This window comes from Pituophis catenifer, unplaced genomic scaffold (assembly GCF_029215685.1).
Source record: "Pituophis catenifer annectens isolate HBS135680 unplaced genomic scaffold, rPitCat1.0.hap2 SCAF_3, whole genome shotgun sequence".
Classification (NCBI taxonomy): domain Eukaryota; kingdom Metazoa; phylum Chordata; class Lepidosauria; order Squamata; family Colubridae; genus Pituophis; species Pituophis catenifer.
This window is the reverse complement of record NW_027256883.1, coordinates 143,347,511-143,365,732: the sequence shown is the minus strand read 5'-3', so window position 1 is coordinate 143,365,732 and position 18,222 is coordinate 143,347,511. Positions and strand designations below refer to the sequence as shown.

At 42.0% G+C, this 18,222-nt stretch overlaps 1 protein-coding gene across 1 annotated transcript in view; it reads left to right on the top strand.

Moving 5' to 3' along the window:
• Positions 1–18,222, top strand: part of TNNI3K (TNNI3 interacting kinase) — a 217,574-nt gene that overhangs the window by 10,224 nt on the left and 189,128 nt on the right. Inside the window, exons 3-5 of the mRNA XM_070941265.1 lie at positions 3,207–3,292; positions 4,624–4,721; positions 5,171–5,281. Coding sequence (XP_070797366.1) covers positions 3,207–3,292; positions 4,624–4,721; positions 5,171–5,281 — 295 coding nt within the window. The remainder of the gene's footprint in view (positions 1–3,206; positions 3,293–4,623; positions 4,722–5,170; positions 5,282–18,222) is intronic.

The window sequence follows — 18,222 nt, the reverse complement described above, 5'->3', positions numbered from 1 at the left end:
CATCCATATACTTCTTTGGGAAGCACCATGAAATCCTTAGGCTGTATTAAAATGTATCAGTTCAATAGCAGTAGAAGAAAATTAAAAAATAAATTGGGCTTAGAATTTTTTAATGTATACCTAATATTCAGTGGCTGTAGAAATTGCCAGCATAGTTGTGTGGTGCAATTGTACAAAAAATGAGGGAAAAATGGAGAAAATAGCATTTCTTTCTTAAAGATAGATATTGCTTAAAATGAAATTCTTTTAATTATACCTATATAATGGAATATTATGCTTCAGATTAATAGAAAATTACAATGAAATGACTACAGATGTTTTTAGATAACAATTGCTTTAAAAAAAAGGATCATCCTTTTCATAAGCAATACGCAAAATAATGTTATGATTTTTTAAAAGCATTCCTTATTCCCTCTTTCTCTTGAAAATTTAATTAATCTTTATTAAGGTTTTAAGGCAGTCAAGCAGTAAAATGGGTTAGCTATACAAAAGGAAGAAAAGAAGCACTTCACAAGGTAAAAAGTAAGAAAGCCCATCCTTGGAAAAAGTTGCAGACTGGGCAAAGGTATCTCACAGGATCTAGTATTTCCTTTGTTCATTGTTTTTCTTCCCTGTGAAAAGTATAGGTCAGGGTTCCTGGCACCAGAAACTGAAGGCATTCCTTGCTAATATATCTGCAACAGAGAAAGGTATTGGGCTCTGATTATGACATTATCATAAGAGACCCAGCCTACCGGTTAAGGTGCTGGCCTAGAAACTAGGAGCCCGTGAATTCTAGTCCCACTTTAGCCATGAAAAACTGGCTGAGTGACTTTAGGCCAGTCACTCTCTCTGCCCAACTTACCTCACAGGGTTGTTGTTGTGAAATAGGAGGAAGAAGGGGCATTAGGTATGTTTTCTGCCTTGAGTTACTTATAAAGTAATAAAGGCAGGATAAAAATCAAATAAATCAAGCTAGTGAAAAGCCAAGACTGGATTCTGTTTTCCAGTCCTGAGCCAGCTTGATAAAAGTGCTTATGAAAAAGATACTGGAAGGAATAGCCTGCCCAAAAAACAAACCCCACAACAAAAGAAGTTTGATGAAGAATCATATTTTCCAAATCACTGGGAAAAAAAATATTTCCATTTATTCTGTTTTGAATGGTCTCCACCTCCAATAATATGTCCTGTTCTGGGCACAACATTTTACGAAGGATTTGGAGAAACTGGGATAAGTTGAGAACAGGCCAATGAGGAAACTAGAAACTATGTTTTAATTTTTAAAAGAAATGCTGTAGGGAGTGCAGGATATGTCAGGAATCTTCAAATACCTGAGAGGATGTTGGTCAAGACCTGATCCCTCTATTTCCAGAGCCTAGGACAAAGAATAATGATTTTACAAGAAGGGACTGTTGTATTAAATATTACAAGAAAAAGCCTTCCTAACAATAACAGCCATTGACCGTGAAACCAATTATTGAGAGAGGTAGTGGATTCCCCTACATTCAATGCATTCAGATAAAGGCTGGGTCTATTTTAAAACAGATTCCTGTGCTGAGCAAGGGGTAGGACCTATTAGCCTGTAATAGCATTCTCTGCTTCTGTGATGCTAAACAATAGTTAACAAAAAGAAGATCCACATGAATAAGACTTGGGTCACATCCTCCCATCTAGCCTTTCCTAAGAGGAATGTGGAAACTCTTATGGTCATTTTTCTTATTAAACTCTATATGGTTAGAGGTCATGCTACACTCGTGTGGCTGTCTCCTTCTGCCTTTCTTTCTTTAGGTTTACTGTCTGCCAAACAAAGGTAGTCAGTACTAACTATGGTTTCTAGGAACCATAGTTCAGAAAGCACAAAAACTTTTCATAAAGCCTCATCTTAATCAGTTTGTTGACTAAAATGACATGAAAAATATTCATATGACGGTGAAAAGCAATGCTTGTAAATTTCTCTTCCCAAAGTGCAGAAGGAAGACTGGCCAGGAAAAGTATGCAGAGCTTACTTATTTTAAACTAGGGTGGACAGAAGAAATGTTATCTATGTTTAGTATCTTGTGTAAAAATAAAAAAGGAACTTTAATTTAGAGTTTTGATGATTAAAGAGAATAGATCAGTGTTTCTCAATCTCAGCAGCTTTAAGCTTGTGGATTTCAACTCCACTCCAGTTCTGGGAGTTGAAGTTCACACAGCTTAAATTTGCTGAAGATGAGAAACTCTGGGATAGATTATAGAAAGAAGAGTAATATGATGCAGCGTTGTGGAGAGAGGTTAAAATATATTTGTACTTTTAACTGCTGTGAAGAGTATCAGAAGCCATTCCTTTATATCTTTTTCTTTCTTTTCTATTTTTCTTCACCTTGTTGCACTTTTCCCTTTTCCCTTTTTTTCCTTTTTTCTCTCTTGATATTAGCTTTTCTATTTTTTAATCTTTTTTAAATGTTTTAATAAATATATATATATCAAAATTTGGTATTTTGGGTATACTAAAAATTATATGCAAAAAATAAACTAGGGGAAGACAATTTGTGCCCCTTCAAATGTCGTTGGTTTTTCACCTAGTATTCCATTACTATTGCCTATCTGATTGGATCTTGCATAGAGCTCCATCTTTACAACATGTGTAAATCGAGCTATGGTCTTTCTTGATGTTTCCCCAGATTCAAGAGGTTTGGCATTAGGCCAACTTTCCTCCTGACTATTTCAGCTTTCTAACATTGAGCTTTTGTTTTCCTGTAAAAAAAAGAAGTTTTTTTCCTGAGAACAAGAGAGTGACAGGATATATAAATCTCAGAATTCATCATTCTTTTATACTATTGCTTGAAAGATTTGAAGAGAAAGTTGGAGAAAATGGAATGTGATGTAGATCTAGAATTTTCAGAATGAGGTTTATGTAATAGCAAGCAGAAATGAGCAAACTGAATTTAGCACACGTTACTTTGACAGTGTCATAATATGTAGCAACACAAACACCTAAGCTTGTTTGATCTTGAAAAGACTACCTAGGTTGGAACCATTTAGTACTTAAATAGGAAACTATCCCAAAATCCTAATGCTATGTACTAAACTATGGCGCAAAAAAACCCCCATAAATAATCAAAATGTTGCTTCCCATATCTTATGAAATCATGAAATATATTTTCTCCTTTTTTAGAATTTTCACAATAAATGAAAACACACCAAAATATGACAACTAGACTTATCTATGAAATCTTTTTTTCTTTCAGCTCTGATGAAGCTTTCAGCAAAGTGAATTTAAATTACCGCACGGAAAATGGGCTATCTCTTTTACATCTGTGTTGTATTTGCAATGGTAAGTATTTCAGCCAGTATCATCCTTGTTGCTATGGTTAATTATTTTACTTGATTTTAATAAATCACAGCAAAACTATTACTATTTGTTAATTTTCAGCATTAATTTGATCTAATCATACACAGTGATCAGGTGACAATAGCAAAATTGCTTCAACAAAATAGAAATACAGACAATGATGATGATGATATTGTTGATGGTGATATTTAGAAAAGTCATCTTTTGGGCCATATGCATTAAACTCAGTTACAAATTAGAACAAGAAAAAAGTTAACAGAGCCATGGAGAAGAAGCAATCATAGTTTTCTGCTAATGTAAAAATGGGTTGTTGCCGTAATTTAATAAAGAAAATGGGTTGTTACTGAAATTTAATAAAGAAATAATAGGTTACAGATTTTACAATATCAGTAGGGAACACCTCATCCAATGATATATGACAGAATCTCTTGTAAATGCTAGGATCTTTTTCATCATCTTGGGTGTTCCACCTATATATGTACATTCAGAATCTACTCTGAATCACTTAATCCTCCATAAATGTCAGCGTTCCAGAAAACCCCAACTCTGAGTAAAGATGCGGAAGCAAGCATTTTCCAAAGTTCTCTTTACTAGAGTAGGTAAACTGGCACATCTGGGAAAACCCGAATCTGAAAAGTTCGGGTTTTCCCTCAGTAAATCAAAAACCCCCAAACCATCCCCTCACTCCTCAGTTGATCACATGCTCCAATCAATGTCCGTCCCATCTCGACTTAGCACTCTGACCACTCCTTCTCCAAATGCTGGATTGCCCTGAACTTGACCGACAGGAAGAATGCTATTATGTCTACCAACAACTAAATCCTCTACTAAATCCTCCCTCCTACTTTCCCACACATGAGAAGGTGGCAGCATGGAAGCTTCCGGCCTAAGCTTCCGGCTTCCAAAGCTGACACCATAGCAGAGATCTCCAACCTTGGCAACTTTAAGATTTGTGGACTTCAACTGAACTCTGGGACTTGAAGTCCAAAAATCTTAAAGTTGCCAAGGTTGGAGACCCCTCCTCCATAGCATATCAGAAGAGATGGTTTATAAGAGCTATCTTGACAAGAGGTACAGACAATCTCTTGTATTGGAATATATCATTTTCCTAGTCAAAAAGCACACTGGAATTCATCCCAAGTATTATTTAACTGATATTGCTTATTTTCCAATATAGGATAATAAGGGAAGTATCCAAATAATTTCATTGGACTTCTAAATTTAAATATATTACTAATCTGAAGGATAGGCACTTTCATCTGCTTGTATTGGATATATTTAAGTTACTTCTGTGACCAATGTTTATTTCACAGGACATAAAACACATATTCGGACCCTTATGCTAAAAGGGCTGCGTCCCTCTAGGCTGACAAGAAATGGATTTACAGCTCTGCATTTAGCAGCTTACAAGGTAAACAGGATTACATTAATTAACTGTATCTGATTTCAAAAGCGCTTGATTCTCATGTTTCCTGGAGGATATATTTTTCAGTTATCATTCCACGGCAAACTTTAATCAAGGGCAATTTTCATTAGTGTAATAACATAAATACGGCTTCTAAGACAATAACACATTATTGATCTATCTAGCTCAGCATAATTTTTATTTGCCAATCTGTTCTCCGAAATGTTTGTGACTCCAGCTCTCGTGAGCTTCAGCCAGTGAAGAAAATTCTAGTATCAATATACTTGTTTGGAAAACAGCAAAATATACCCAATAGCTGTAGTTTTCCAGGTTTTCTTAAGAGTCCCTTTTTCAGATCTAACTGAGACGCTTGGAACTTTCTGCAAACAAAACATGTGCTCTACCACTTTCCATAATATATTTTATCAATAATTATTTACTTTTCCAAATTTCAGGACAATGCAGAACTTTTAACAGCTTTACTGCACAGTGGAGCTGATGTTCAACAAGTTGGATACGGAGCACTTACTGCTCTTCATATTGCTACAATAGCTGGTCATCATGAGGTATGCCTACTTACATATATATATATTGAAATAATAATTAGAATTAAAAACATGATAAATGTAAAACAAGTTGTCCATACTGATGGTCAATAACATCAAAATGATAGGCGTGACTGAGTGCTAGAAGCCCTGTCCCCTTTAAACATGTATCACATATTAAAAGGAGTGGGGCTTCACTTATCCAATAATATCTGCCATTTTGATGTTGATCTAAAAATACTCCTTTGCATTTGAGTAGATTTCCTATTGATTAAGTACATTTACCTTTCATTTAGGGATGATTTTGTGCTGCTAAATATTATTGAGAGTTTGTGTCAAGAAAAGAATTTAGAAATGTTTTTAAATTTCTAAAACATAAACTTCTAAAACACCTTAAAAATAATTTCTGTTTTCTAAACAGAAATGCTATCTATAAATGTCTTTCTATACATGTCTAATGTATAAATGTTTTTATATAATTTTCTGCTGCAAAATTAAGATACATATTACATAAAATATCTTTGAGTGCCTAGAGGCTGTATAGGCTTGGATGGGAAAAAGCTGTCTCTGACTCAATCTTACCATGATCAAATGGCCAAGGATGTTTGAGCCAACCAGATCAGGGCATGTTTGAAGTGTATGAAGCACTGACTGAATGCCCCTTTTTAGCACACTCTGATTGGCCTGTTAGAGAGAACACTCTGTTATGTTCTCGGAATGCCAAGCTGCACGTCAACTTTTAACTGTTTTTGAAGAAGTAGAGAGTGGAAACAACAGTGTGGATGGGCCATTAATTACACATTGGACTGCTTCAGATGATGCACTATGGTTTATGGGTATATCATGGATGCAGTTGATTGCACATATAGTTCCTTTCTCTGGCTTTGTCAGGCCTGCATAGTTTGCCAACTACCATTTTTGGATTCTTGTCTCATCTGTCAACATCTCTGTTGACACTAGAAGGTCTCTAACAGAGGATAGAAGTTACGAGCAGATGACATCACAACCACAAAACAAATTGAAAACCATCCAGCAATGGCCATTGGGAAGCTCTGCCTGGCTGCAGGAAGTTGCCAGCTGATACAACAACCTGCCATCACAACAAACCATAAACTATGGTGAACATATATTCCCAACACAGTTATCCTATTACTCTGTTACATTTATCAGTAAAACTTCAGTTTTCAGTCAGAAAATATACTGTGAAAATTGTTAATTTATCTGTGATCCAAGTACAGTGCAGGTGAAATAGATAACAGACAGATGATAGATGAGAGCTTGCTGCAGGCTTCTAAAATCATAAGCAAAATGTTTCCACAAGTTCAGTTTGTAGCACAGATGGTAATATATAAATGGATTTGTAACACTCTTCCTTCCTTCTCAGCTTGATCTAAAGCCTGATCAGTCAGAAAAGATAAACATTTCTGCCAAAACAATCTATTGCTCAGCTTCACATATTGTATTTTTGTTTACAGCTGTAAACAAGTGGTGTTGTGAAAGTGCTGTGGTCTCTCTCTTATGATTACACACTGAGTTATAACCTCTGAGGGTGAATCAAAGGCTGTCGTAGTAACTAGAAAGTTATTATCATTTGAAAATATATTTTACATCTAATTCTGAATCTCCTGAATTCCTTCCTGGAGTAATCCAGATGGGCTTTGGACCTACGTTCTCCCGGAGGACTCATTTGACCCTCCTAATGTTTTTTCTGTGAACCAATCCAAAATCTTATAGCAATACAAATGCTATAATGCTCCATATATCACTTATTGTGTGTCTCTTTAATCATTGCCTTGTAAATGTTCCAGTATATTCTTTTTTAGTACAGGCACTCCTCAACTTACAACAGTTCATTTAGTAACTGTTCGAAGTTACAATGGCACTGAAAAAAGTGACTTATGACCATTTCCCCATGCTGCAATGTAAACATGATTTACATTCGTATGCTTGACAGCTGACTCACATTTATGATGATTGCAGTGTCCCGGAGTCATGTGATCCTCTTTTGCGACCTTCTGACAGGCAAAGTCAATGGGGAAACCAGGTTCACTTAACAACCATGTGACTAATTTAAGAAGTGCAGTGATTCACTTAATAAATCTGTTGAGAAAAGTTGTAAAATGGAGCAATACTCACTTAACAAATTTCTCACTCAGCAACAAAAAAATTGGGCTCAATTGTGGTGGTACATTGAGGACTATCTGTATTTTTGAACATGTCATAAACAAAATAATTTTTGTAGTAAAAAGTTAATGTATATACCTCATAGAAACCTGCTCTTTTCTAATTGGCAGTAAATGTGACTTCCAGGAACTGGGAGATTGGATAACTTTATAGTTTGCTGTAAATCGATGAATTAAAAAAAAAAAAAACCAAGCTGATCTCTCTCTCCTTAGAATAAATGCCAACGACAACCACGAATGACTGGCAACCTCCCTGCCCTTTTCCTTTAAAAAAAAAAAAAATTAAAAAAAAATTAAAAAACACCTCACACACTCACATACAACCTGATTATTACCCGGTTAGTTAATAAAAAACCTCAGAGAGCACCAAAAACTCCCAACACCTCAACACCCTGGAGAGTTTTTCCAATTGAGGGGGGGTGGGAGGTGGAAAAAAAAACCCCTAAACCCCCCCAAACTTTTTTGCCTTTTGCAAAACTGGCATCTTACACCAACCGTCCCGCACCCGCTGCCCCTGCAATTAATTGTGGGCAAGTCCCCACACAGATACTCGGAGAAACCAGACCAAAACGGGCGCCCGGGGAAGTTAACTCACCTGGGTTTCCTCTGAGGAACGGGTCCAAGTTTCCCTCGGCTCTGTTCCGCCGGGAGGAGGAAGAGGAGCTGCTGCTCCTGCTCCTGCTCCTGCTCCTGCTGGTGGCTGGTGGCTCAGCAGACTAAAAGCATTGTGATTAACACTAGCTGTCTGCAATTACTGTAAGTTCAAATCTCACCAGGCTCAAGGTTGACTCTTTTCTTCTTTTCTAAGGTAGGTAAAATGAGGACCCAGTTTGTGGGGGCAATAAGCTGACTTTGTATAAATATACAAAAGTATGAAGGCTATTGCTTAACACATTGTAAGCCGCCCTGAGTCTCCGGAGAAGGGCGGCATATAAATCAAATTTTTAAAAAATCACTGTTATTGATATGCAGTATTACCTATTTCATACCTAGGTAGAACTGAACTGCATAGATCAAGATCTAAATTAATGTGCAGTGTGATAAACTGGAAAAATTGCATTTTTAATTTCTTCTCCAGTTTTATGTTGTTATATGTTGTTATGTTGGGCCCGGAGGAAGGGGTCCCCCTGGTTGAGATGTGCCCACCGGGCTTCAGAGCGCTTCATCAGCCGAGGGCCCAGGGGAGGGGCGGGGGGGGGTGGCGGTTATTATTAAAGAAGGTCTTGGTCCGAGGGAGACCACTGTGCCACAGATTGCCGGATGTGAAACCCTCTTTGTGAGATGGGGTCATGGGGCTCAGATGGGCCTGTTGCTCACGTACTTGGCTCCCTGCCACGTGGCAACGGCCCTGCCCGAGCTACTCGACGTGATAGCCACGGTGGCAGTTGATACACCCAGGCTTATGGTCATGGGTGATTTCAACTTGCCATCCGTTGGTGAGACGTCTGAGATGGCCCGGGAGTTCATGGCTTCCATGACGGCCATGGACCTGACCCAGTTAGTTCATGGCCCCACCCACAGGGGGGGTCACACTCTGGACTTGATTTTTGTCTCTGGCCAGTGGCTGAGTGGCCTTGTTATAGGGGATATAGACATGGAACCCTTGTCATGGTCTGACCACTCACTCCTTCGCCTAGATCTTCGAACCGCTACACCCCGCCACAGGGAGGCGGAGCCTACAAGATGGGTCTGCCCCAGGCACCTGATGGATTCTGATAGATTCCAGATGGAGCTTGGGCCATTTCCTGAGGTTCTAGCACATGACTCAGTCGGGGACCTGGTGGCGGCCTGGGATCGGGCCGCTAGCGGAGCCTTAGATCGAGTCGTGCCTTTGCGGCCTCTGACCCGGTGTCGATCCCTCGCGGCTCCTTGGTTCACTGAGGAGCTGAGGGAGATGAAGCTCCGGAAAAGACACCTGGAGAGCGGTTGGAGGGCCAGTCTCACCGAATCTGATCGAACACTGGTAAGGTCGCATATTAAGACCTACCTAGTGGCAATAAAAGCGGTGAAGTCTAATTACTTTTCCGCTCTTATTGCATCATCAGAGAATCGTCCGGTGGCCCTGTTCAGAGTGACCCGCTCCCTGCTTCAACCGGGAGTGCGGGAGGACCCCTTGGAGGGCAGGGTTGAGGATTTCGGACGATATCTGTATGACAAAATCGCTCAGATCCGGCGGGATTTGGACTCTGACTGGGTAGATCTGGGCAGGATGGCGAGGAATAGTTTTGAGAATGTTATCTGGGAAGAGTTTGACTCTGTGACTCCGGATGACGTGGACAGGATTTTGGGGAGACTTAATGCGACCACATGTTTACTGGGCCTGTGTCCCTCCTGGGTAGTACTGGCTTCCCAGGAGGTTACACGAGGCTGGCTCCAGGGAATTATCAACGCTTCGTTGAGTGAGGGTCACTTCCCCACTGCCTTGAAAGAGGCGGTGGTGAGGCCTCTCCTCAAGAAGCCCTCCCTGGACCCAGCAGTATTGGCTAACTACCGTCCTGTCTCCAATCTTCGCTTCGTGGCGAAGGTTGTTGAGAGTGTGGTCGCACGACAGTTTCCACAATTCCTGGAGGAAACGTCCAATCTAGATCTGTTCCAGTCGGGTTTCAGGCCTAGGCACAGCACGGAAATGGCATTGGTCGCGTTGGTTGATGATCTCTGGAGGGCTCGGGACAGGGGTTGCTTCTCTGTTCTGGTCCTATTAGATCTCTCAGCGGCTTTTGATACCATCGACCATGGTATCATGCTGCACCGGCTGGAAGAGTTGGGAATGGGGGGCACCGTGTTATGGTGGTTCTCCTCCTTTCTCTCCGACCGGTCACAGTTTGTGTTGACAGGGGGGCAGAGGTCAACCTCGAAGCCTCTCATCTGTGGAGTGCCGCAAGGGTCGGTCCTCTCACCCCTTCTGTTCAACATTTATGTGAAGCCGTTGGGCGAGATCATCCGTGGCTTTGGGGTGAGATACCACCAGTACGCTGATGACACCCAGCTGTACATTTCCACCCAAGGCCATCCCAGCGATGCCCTTGAAGTGATGGCTCAGTGCCTGGAGGCTGTACGGATCTGGATGGGGAGGAACAGGCTCAAGCTCAACCCTTCCAAGACCGAGTGGCTGTGGTTCCTGGCATCCTGATATAGTCAGCTGACTCCATCGCTGACTATCGGGGGTGAGTCTTTGGCCCCCGTGGAGAGGGTGCGCAATCTGGGTGTCCTCCTGGATACACAGCTGTCCTTGGAGGAACATCTGACGGCGGTTGCCACGGGGACCTTTTGTCAGGTTCGTCTGATTCGCCAGTTGCGCCCCTTTCTTGATCGGGATTCCGTGTGCACAGTCACTCATGCCCTCATCACCTCTCGCCTGGACTACTGCAACGCTCTCTACATGGGGCTCCCCTTGAGCACCCGGAGGCTCCAACTGGTCCAGAATGCGGCCGCGCGGGTAATTACGGGAGCTGCATGGCGCTCCCGCATAACACTGCTCCTGCGCGAGCTGCACTGGCTCCCAGTGGTCTTCCAGGTGCGCTTCAAGCTGTTGGTTACCAGATTTAAAGCGCTCCATGGCATAGGACCTAGTTATCTTCGAGACCGCCTTCTGCCACCGACGATCTCCCATCAACCCGTGCGCTCCCACAGAGAGGGCCTCCTCGGGGTGCCATCAGCCAAGCAATGCAGGCTGGTGACCCCCAGGGGGAGGGCCTTCTCTGTGGGGGCTCCCACCCTCTGGAATCAACTGCCCCCAGAGATAAGGAGAATCCAAGATCTTCATGCCTTCCGCCGTTCCCTTAAAACTTTCCTTTTTCAACAAGCTGGGCTGGCCTAACAAATCCTTTTAAATGATTTTAAATGATTTTAAATTCGTTTGTCTTTTTAAATTTTGGGCCAAATTGAGATATTTCCTTTTAATCTGTTCTTAATCTATGTATTATGTATTTATGAGTTTTTACTTGGCTGTACACCGCCCTGAGTCCCTAGGGAGAAGGGCGGTATATAAATTTGAAGTAAAGTAAAATAAAATAAAAATATGCAGATTAACTAATCAAATCACTCAACTTTAAGATTAGTTTGAATAATTTATACTAAAGGCCTCAAATCCAAAAACCTTTGGTTCTATATTAAGATGCCCATAAATTATATTTTTGTTCTTAGATTATGATATATATCACATATTAATTCTTATTCTCAAGATTTAATTATATAGTAAGGAGAAACAAATTCAGGTCAGCATGCATACATATGAGGTCACTGTGTATGCTGTATTCCAAGTATCTGAAATAATCTTTCTTTGTCGGAGAAATATATCCTTTCTTCATTTGAATGTCAGCCTGACATTCAGAGGACAATCCTGTGCATATTTACTCAGAACGAAGCCTCACTGAGTTTAATGGAACTTAGATCCAGATAAATGAGTACAGACTACAGACTTAGTAGTCTTTCTTAGTAAAAGATGGTTCCTTTTTCTATCTATATATTCAGAAATACACAAAAAGAAGGCACATACAAAATCTAAGCATAATATATTCAGATATGTTATATCAAGTATGAAGGCTGCAAACACATACAATTTGGCATGTGTTCTTTCTGAATTAAGAAATGCAAGAAGCAATTTATTCAGTTGCTAGCTAGAGCCAAGGCTGACTAGGAGAATATCATTCATATTTAGTATTCATATATCAACAAAGATGTAATGTCACAGCATAACTTATATTTCTGTTTATATGTGATATTCTTACAGTTAAGATAAAGTGCTTTTTAAGCCACAGTGGCACTTTTATTATTAACAGGAAAGTTTTACTGAAACATTCCATTAATTTAAAATACTTTTTATTTCATTGTGACCATCTCTTAATCTTAAATCCCGGCCTACTGCATGTTCATTAGACTCTAGTTAATTTCTGGGATTATTTAATTTTCCTCATCTCGTGTATTCAGTGGTGTGCTACCTGGGGATAAAATCATTCACTGTGTAAGAACCTTATGCTATCATAAATTTAGTAACAGCTGCAGCTCTGGCATGTTGGCAGGTTTGGATGAAATAATGAGATGAAATCCATCCAGTGCATAATTAATATGCTTAGTATTTCTGCTTGTATTTTATACAAAAACCAAGCCCAACCAAATGGAACTACAGTTAACCTAGAATTAATTATTCTTTCCACATTCACATCTTATTACAAAGAGAAATCAAATCTGCATGCTGATAAATATGTTTATATGTGTTCATTAAAATACTGGGGCATTGCCGTTTTCTACAACTTACAATCATATGACATGAATGGGATGAATCAAGATGAAAAGGGGGATACAGCATTTTAATGTGGCAGAATATACAGTATGTATAGAATGGGGGTGTTCCAGGAGGTTTGCAAGGAAGCAAATAATGACATGAGTCTGATGATATCATCACACAAATGCCACAACTTATATAATTGCATCAAACATCATTTTATACACATGCACATGCACAGACACAGACACACAATTGCAGCATATGTGTGTATTACTATGTCATCACTTTGATATCATAATTCATTATGGTTCATTACAGATGCTACTGTGAGCAAATAGTTCTCAGCCATATGTTGTCTATTGGCCTAGAAGTACAGCATGAAACTCTTGTTTCGTTAAAAAAATCAAACTGAAATTGAAATTTGTATCAAATTGCCATCTACCACCTTGATTCCAACTCAATTTAGTTTGGTCACAACAATGTCAAGAAGCATTTTCTATAGAACTGCATAACACATTTGATATCCTGTAATCTAATGAAGGTGCCGACAATGTGGAGGAGCAGTTGTGTGAAGTCAGAGGCACCATCACTGTTAGATATTGACAACTCAGGTTTTCCCTCTGGTCCGTTGTTTGAGGGAAGAATACTCAAACGTGATTGGCTGAAATCCCTGACAGCTCCCTATAAAAGGACTAGCTATCAGAGAGGCAGGCTGCTGGATTTTATATAGTTGTAAAATAAAGAGCTGTTGTCTAAGCCTGTTCTCAGTCTCTTCGATCTACCTACACAACAATTAGCATCTTAGCAAAAATTATCTGTCCTCTGATGAAGAAGAAAAAAAAAAGTGGTTAACGTACCAAGCTAGAAATCGGAAAAGGGGTGTTGGTCCTCCCTGATACGCCCCTTCTCATTGGGTGGAGACAGCAGCCAGATGTGGGTTGTGCTCATTGGTCAGAATAAAGGACTGAGCCTGTCAATTGATTTAAATTCTGTCCCTGTTGCCAGGGGATTCCAGCTTTTGTCGAAGGAGGAAGACAGACTCTGTGTGTGGATAACATATATTTACCATATTAGAATTACATCTACCTACAATATTAGATTCCAGACTTTTTAAAGGGTGGGACTGGCTGCTGTCTCCACCCAACGAGAAGGGGCGTATCAGGGAGGACCAACACCCCTTCTCCATTGGATGTGGAGACAGCAGCCAGATGTGGGACATACCCAAGTTCATTGTCCCAGTTCATGGGAGGGCACAGTCTGGACCAAAGACTCTCCCCGCATATCAACACCTTGTAACACTCCTGCCAAATTCAGCCTCCTCAGAGGCAAATTTATCTAATTTATAATGTCTAACAAATGTAGAAGGAGATGTCCAAGTAGCTGCCTTACAAATATCAAGCAAGGAAGCACTCGATGCCCAGGCAGCTGACGTTGCCGCACTTCTCATGGAATGAGCTGTAAGCTTATTGGGAACAGGTAGTGATCTGAGTTCGTATGCGGTAGAAATCGTATTTTGAATCCAGCGACCTCTCGTTGATGAAGTCGCTCTCTGTCCTAAAGATGCCGGGAGAAAAGAAATGAACAAAGATTCTGCCTTATGAATCTCAGCAGTCCTTTGTAGATATATCTGAAGAGCGCGACGTACATCCAACATGTGCAATTGGCTCTCGAAAGGCGTTGAAGAAGGGATAGAAATCTGGAAGGACTAATTCCTGTAAAAGGTGAAAAGGAGAATTAATCTTAGTCACAAATGTCGGATCTAACCTGAGGACCACACGGTCTGTATGGAACATACACAAATCCTCCCTGGTAGATAATGCAGCGATCTCAGAAATTCGTCTCGCCGATGTTATAGCGACCAGAAAGGCTACTTTGCCAGATAATAGTCTTAAACTTGCCAACCCCAACGGTTCGTATGGAGACCCCATAAGAGTGTCCAGGACCAGTGCAAGGTCCAAATTGGGGTACCGATGTAGTACTGGAGGACATAGATTCTTTGTTCCTCGTAGAAATCTTCGAATCAACGGATGTTGAGCCAGTGAATGAGTGGAATTGTAAGTCAGTATTGAAGATATAGCTGCCACTTGTGTCTGTAAGGTGTTGGGAGTAAGACCTTTTTCCAATCCAGTCTGGAGAAACATCAGGACCTGCACCACAGACGCTCAAAGAGCTGAGAAACCTTGGATATTACACCAAGAGGAAAAGGTCTGCCAAGTGGACGAATAAATTCGTTCTGTTGACGACCTGTGAGATGCTTGTATAGTCCGAATTACTGAGGTCAGGATGTGATCCCACTGCAGAGCCTCCCGCTCAACCGCCAAGCGGTCATCTGTAGCCACTGAGGCTCTGGATGTACAATTGCCCCTTGACTGAGGCAATCGGGTATACACGGAATCCTCCAAGGAGGAGACACTGATAAATTCATGAGGTCTGCAAACCACGACCTCCTCGGCCAATATGGTGCCACTAAAATGATCTCTGCCTGTTCCAGCAGGATCTTTCGAAGTACCCTCGGGATGAGGGGAATTGGTGGAAAAGTGTAAAGCAGGCCTTGTGGCCAAGGGGAGCGCAGGGCATCCATAGCTTCTGCTGTTGACAATGGAAACGGGAAAAGAAGCGTGTTAGCTTGGCATTTTGTTGGGATGCAAACAAGTCTACTTGTGGCATCCCGAAATGATCTGTAATTCTCTGAAATAGGAGAGGATGGATGCTCCACTCTCCGTGATCTATCTTTTGGCGGCTCAGCCAGTCTGCTGCCACTTTTGCGTCTCCTGATATATGGTCCGCCTTCAACGAGGCTAGATGTTGCTCTGCCCAAAGTCCTAGTTGTTTTGCTTCCTGCATCAGAGACTTAGACCTGGTGCCTCCCTGGAGATTTACATGGGCCTTGGCTGATGTGTTGTCGGTAAGTGCCAACACATGTGCGCCAGTCACTAGTTGTCGAAAGGCCTGAAGAGCCAGATAAATGGCACGTAGCTCCAGCTCCTCAGTTTATACTGAGAGCTGCTTCCTTGGCGGACCATATGCCCTGCGTTACCTGCATCCTGCAGTGAGCTCCCAACCTAATTTGCTGTCATCAGTGGTCACTATCATCCACTGAGGCTCCAGGAACAGGCAGCCTTTGGAAATCGCAGGGGAATGCCACCAGCGGAGTGACGCGAGCACCTCCCTTGGAACTGTAATTGTGGCTGACGAAGATCCCCTGCCCGCCTTTTGTAGAGGCAAGAGAAACCATTGCAGGTCTCTAAGGTGTAACCTGGCCCAGGGCACAATGGAAATGGCTGAGACCATCTTGCCCAGCAATTTTGAAAGTAGTAAAGGAGAAGCCCTTCTATCTTTTATGACCTTCTCTACCAGATCTCTCAACCCAGCTTTTCTATCTGGGGATAGAAAAACCTTACCTTCCACTGAATCAATTATAACTCCTAAATGGAATATTCTAGTAGTGGGTTCCAGGTGGCTTTTCTCTATGTTAACAGAAAAACCATGTGAGGCCAGTGTCTTAATCGTAAACTTGAGATCTGAAATGGCCTGCTGATGGGAAGGTGACATAATGAGAATGTCATCCAGGTAGCACTGGAGACAAATGGCTCTAAGCCTGAGATAAGCAGCTAAAGCTGCCAAAATCTTGGTGAAGCTACGGGGAGCAGAGGAAAGCCCAAAGGGCAAGGCTCTATATTGGTAGTGAATCCCAGCGTAATAAAAACGAAGGAACTTCCTATGAGAAATGTGAATGGGGATATGGAGGTAAGCCTCCGTAAGATCTATTGAACAGAGGAGATCGCCTCTCTGTACACCGTCTAAAATTGATCTCAATGATTGCATCTTGAACTTTCTATAGATTGCAAATTGGTTCAGATGTTTAGGGTCCAGAATAGGTCTCCACCCACCCAATGATTTAGGGACTAAGATGACCCGAGAATAGAACCCCTGTCCCGCTTGATCTCCAGGCACTCGTTGAATTGCCTTAATGGCGAGAAGGTGACTAATCACCGACTCCATAAGAGTTCGACATTCTGGAATCTGAGACAGTGGACAGTGGATAAAAGACAAAGTGGGGTGGAAACAAATTCAGTGGCCAGTCCTGATCGAATGGAGGCCTGGACCCAGCAATCGGACATGGTACCCTCCCAAACCTTGGCGAAGAGGCCCAATCTTCTGCCAATGGGAGGTTCCCCAGTACTACTAACGGCGGCGGCGGATGAAACAACCCCCTCCCCCTTGAAAGGACCATCTAGACCCATAAGGTCTGCCTCTTGGTGGTCTCTCCTGAAACCCCCTATGTCTGGGCAGAAAATTACCAGTGCTACGGGAAGATCCCAATCCTCCCTCTGGTGATCTGAACTGAGGACGAGGTGTATAGGGTGTGAATCGAGATTCCCCCCTATGGAAGACCGCTGGTAATATTTTCTTCTTATCCTTAGTTTCTACAAGGAAAGCCTCTAGGGGATCTCCAAATAGTTTTGTGCCTGAAAGGGGAACTGACGCTAGACGCCATTTATGTCTAGCATCAGCCTGCCAATGGTGTAGTCACACTAAACGTTGGGCTGCGATGGAGGAAGCCAAGGATTTTGCTGCAAAGCGAGCTGCATTTAAAGTAGCATCTGCAGAGAACTACACTGCAGAGCTGCATTTAAAGTAGCATCTGCAGAGAACTGCACTGCAGCTACAATCTTGTTCAAGTCCTGTTTTATTCTTGAGTCATCCGGTGAAAGTTTTTTCTGTAGCTGGTGAAGCCACAGAAGAGTTGATCGATTGAAAAATGATGCTGTGGAGGTGGATTTGATCGCCCAGGCCGCCCTGAGATGAGCCCGCTGCAGAACTTGCTCCGACCTGTGCTCTTCCAGGCGAAGTCCTTCCTCTGGATCACCAGGAACTGATGTTGAGGTTAATAAGGCTGCCACTGGTGCGTCGATGGAAGGCACTTGAAGCAGGGTAGACAATTCAGAAGATACAGTGAAATTCTTTTTGTCAATAGAAGAAGGTACCGGGGCTGAAGCCAGAGAGAACCACTGCTTCTTAATGACATCTAGAAAAAGAGGTGGGGTTGGAATGGCCGTCACATGTTTTGGTGGTTCAGCAAACAATGGGTCTAAGGCACCCGGAGCCGGCGTTGGCTCTGGCTGTGGAATACCTCCGAGCTGTGCTGTATTCACTGCTTTAAATAACAGAGACTTAAATAGAGCTTGTGGAAACAAGCCTGCGAATGCTGGTTGATCAGGAGGAAGGCCCTCATCGTCCGACAACTCCGGTTCCTGAATCTCTTCCTTTACCGAGTGTCTGCTGACACCGGAGATGGATGGAGAATCTGAACCTGCCAGAGAGAGGACATCTTCTAGATTGACTCTGTCTGGCGAAGCAGGATAATTCAAATGGTCCATATCTACCTGAGTTAATCTGGGAGAGGGGAAACTATGAGCAACTAGAGTCTGCTGTACTGTTACTGCAATCATACGCTGAATGTCCTCTGTATGTAAAGAGACACAATCATGGCCACGGGCGGGCCCAACCTCCTTAGGGACTCGGACCGACACAGAATTTCTAGGTGAATGAAC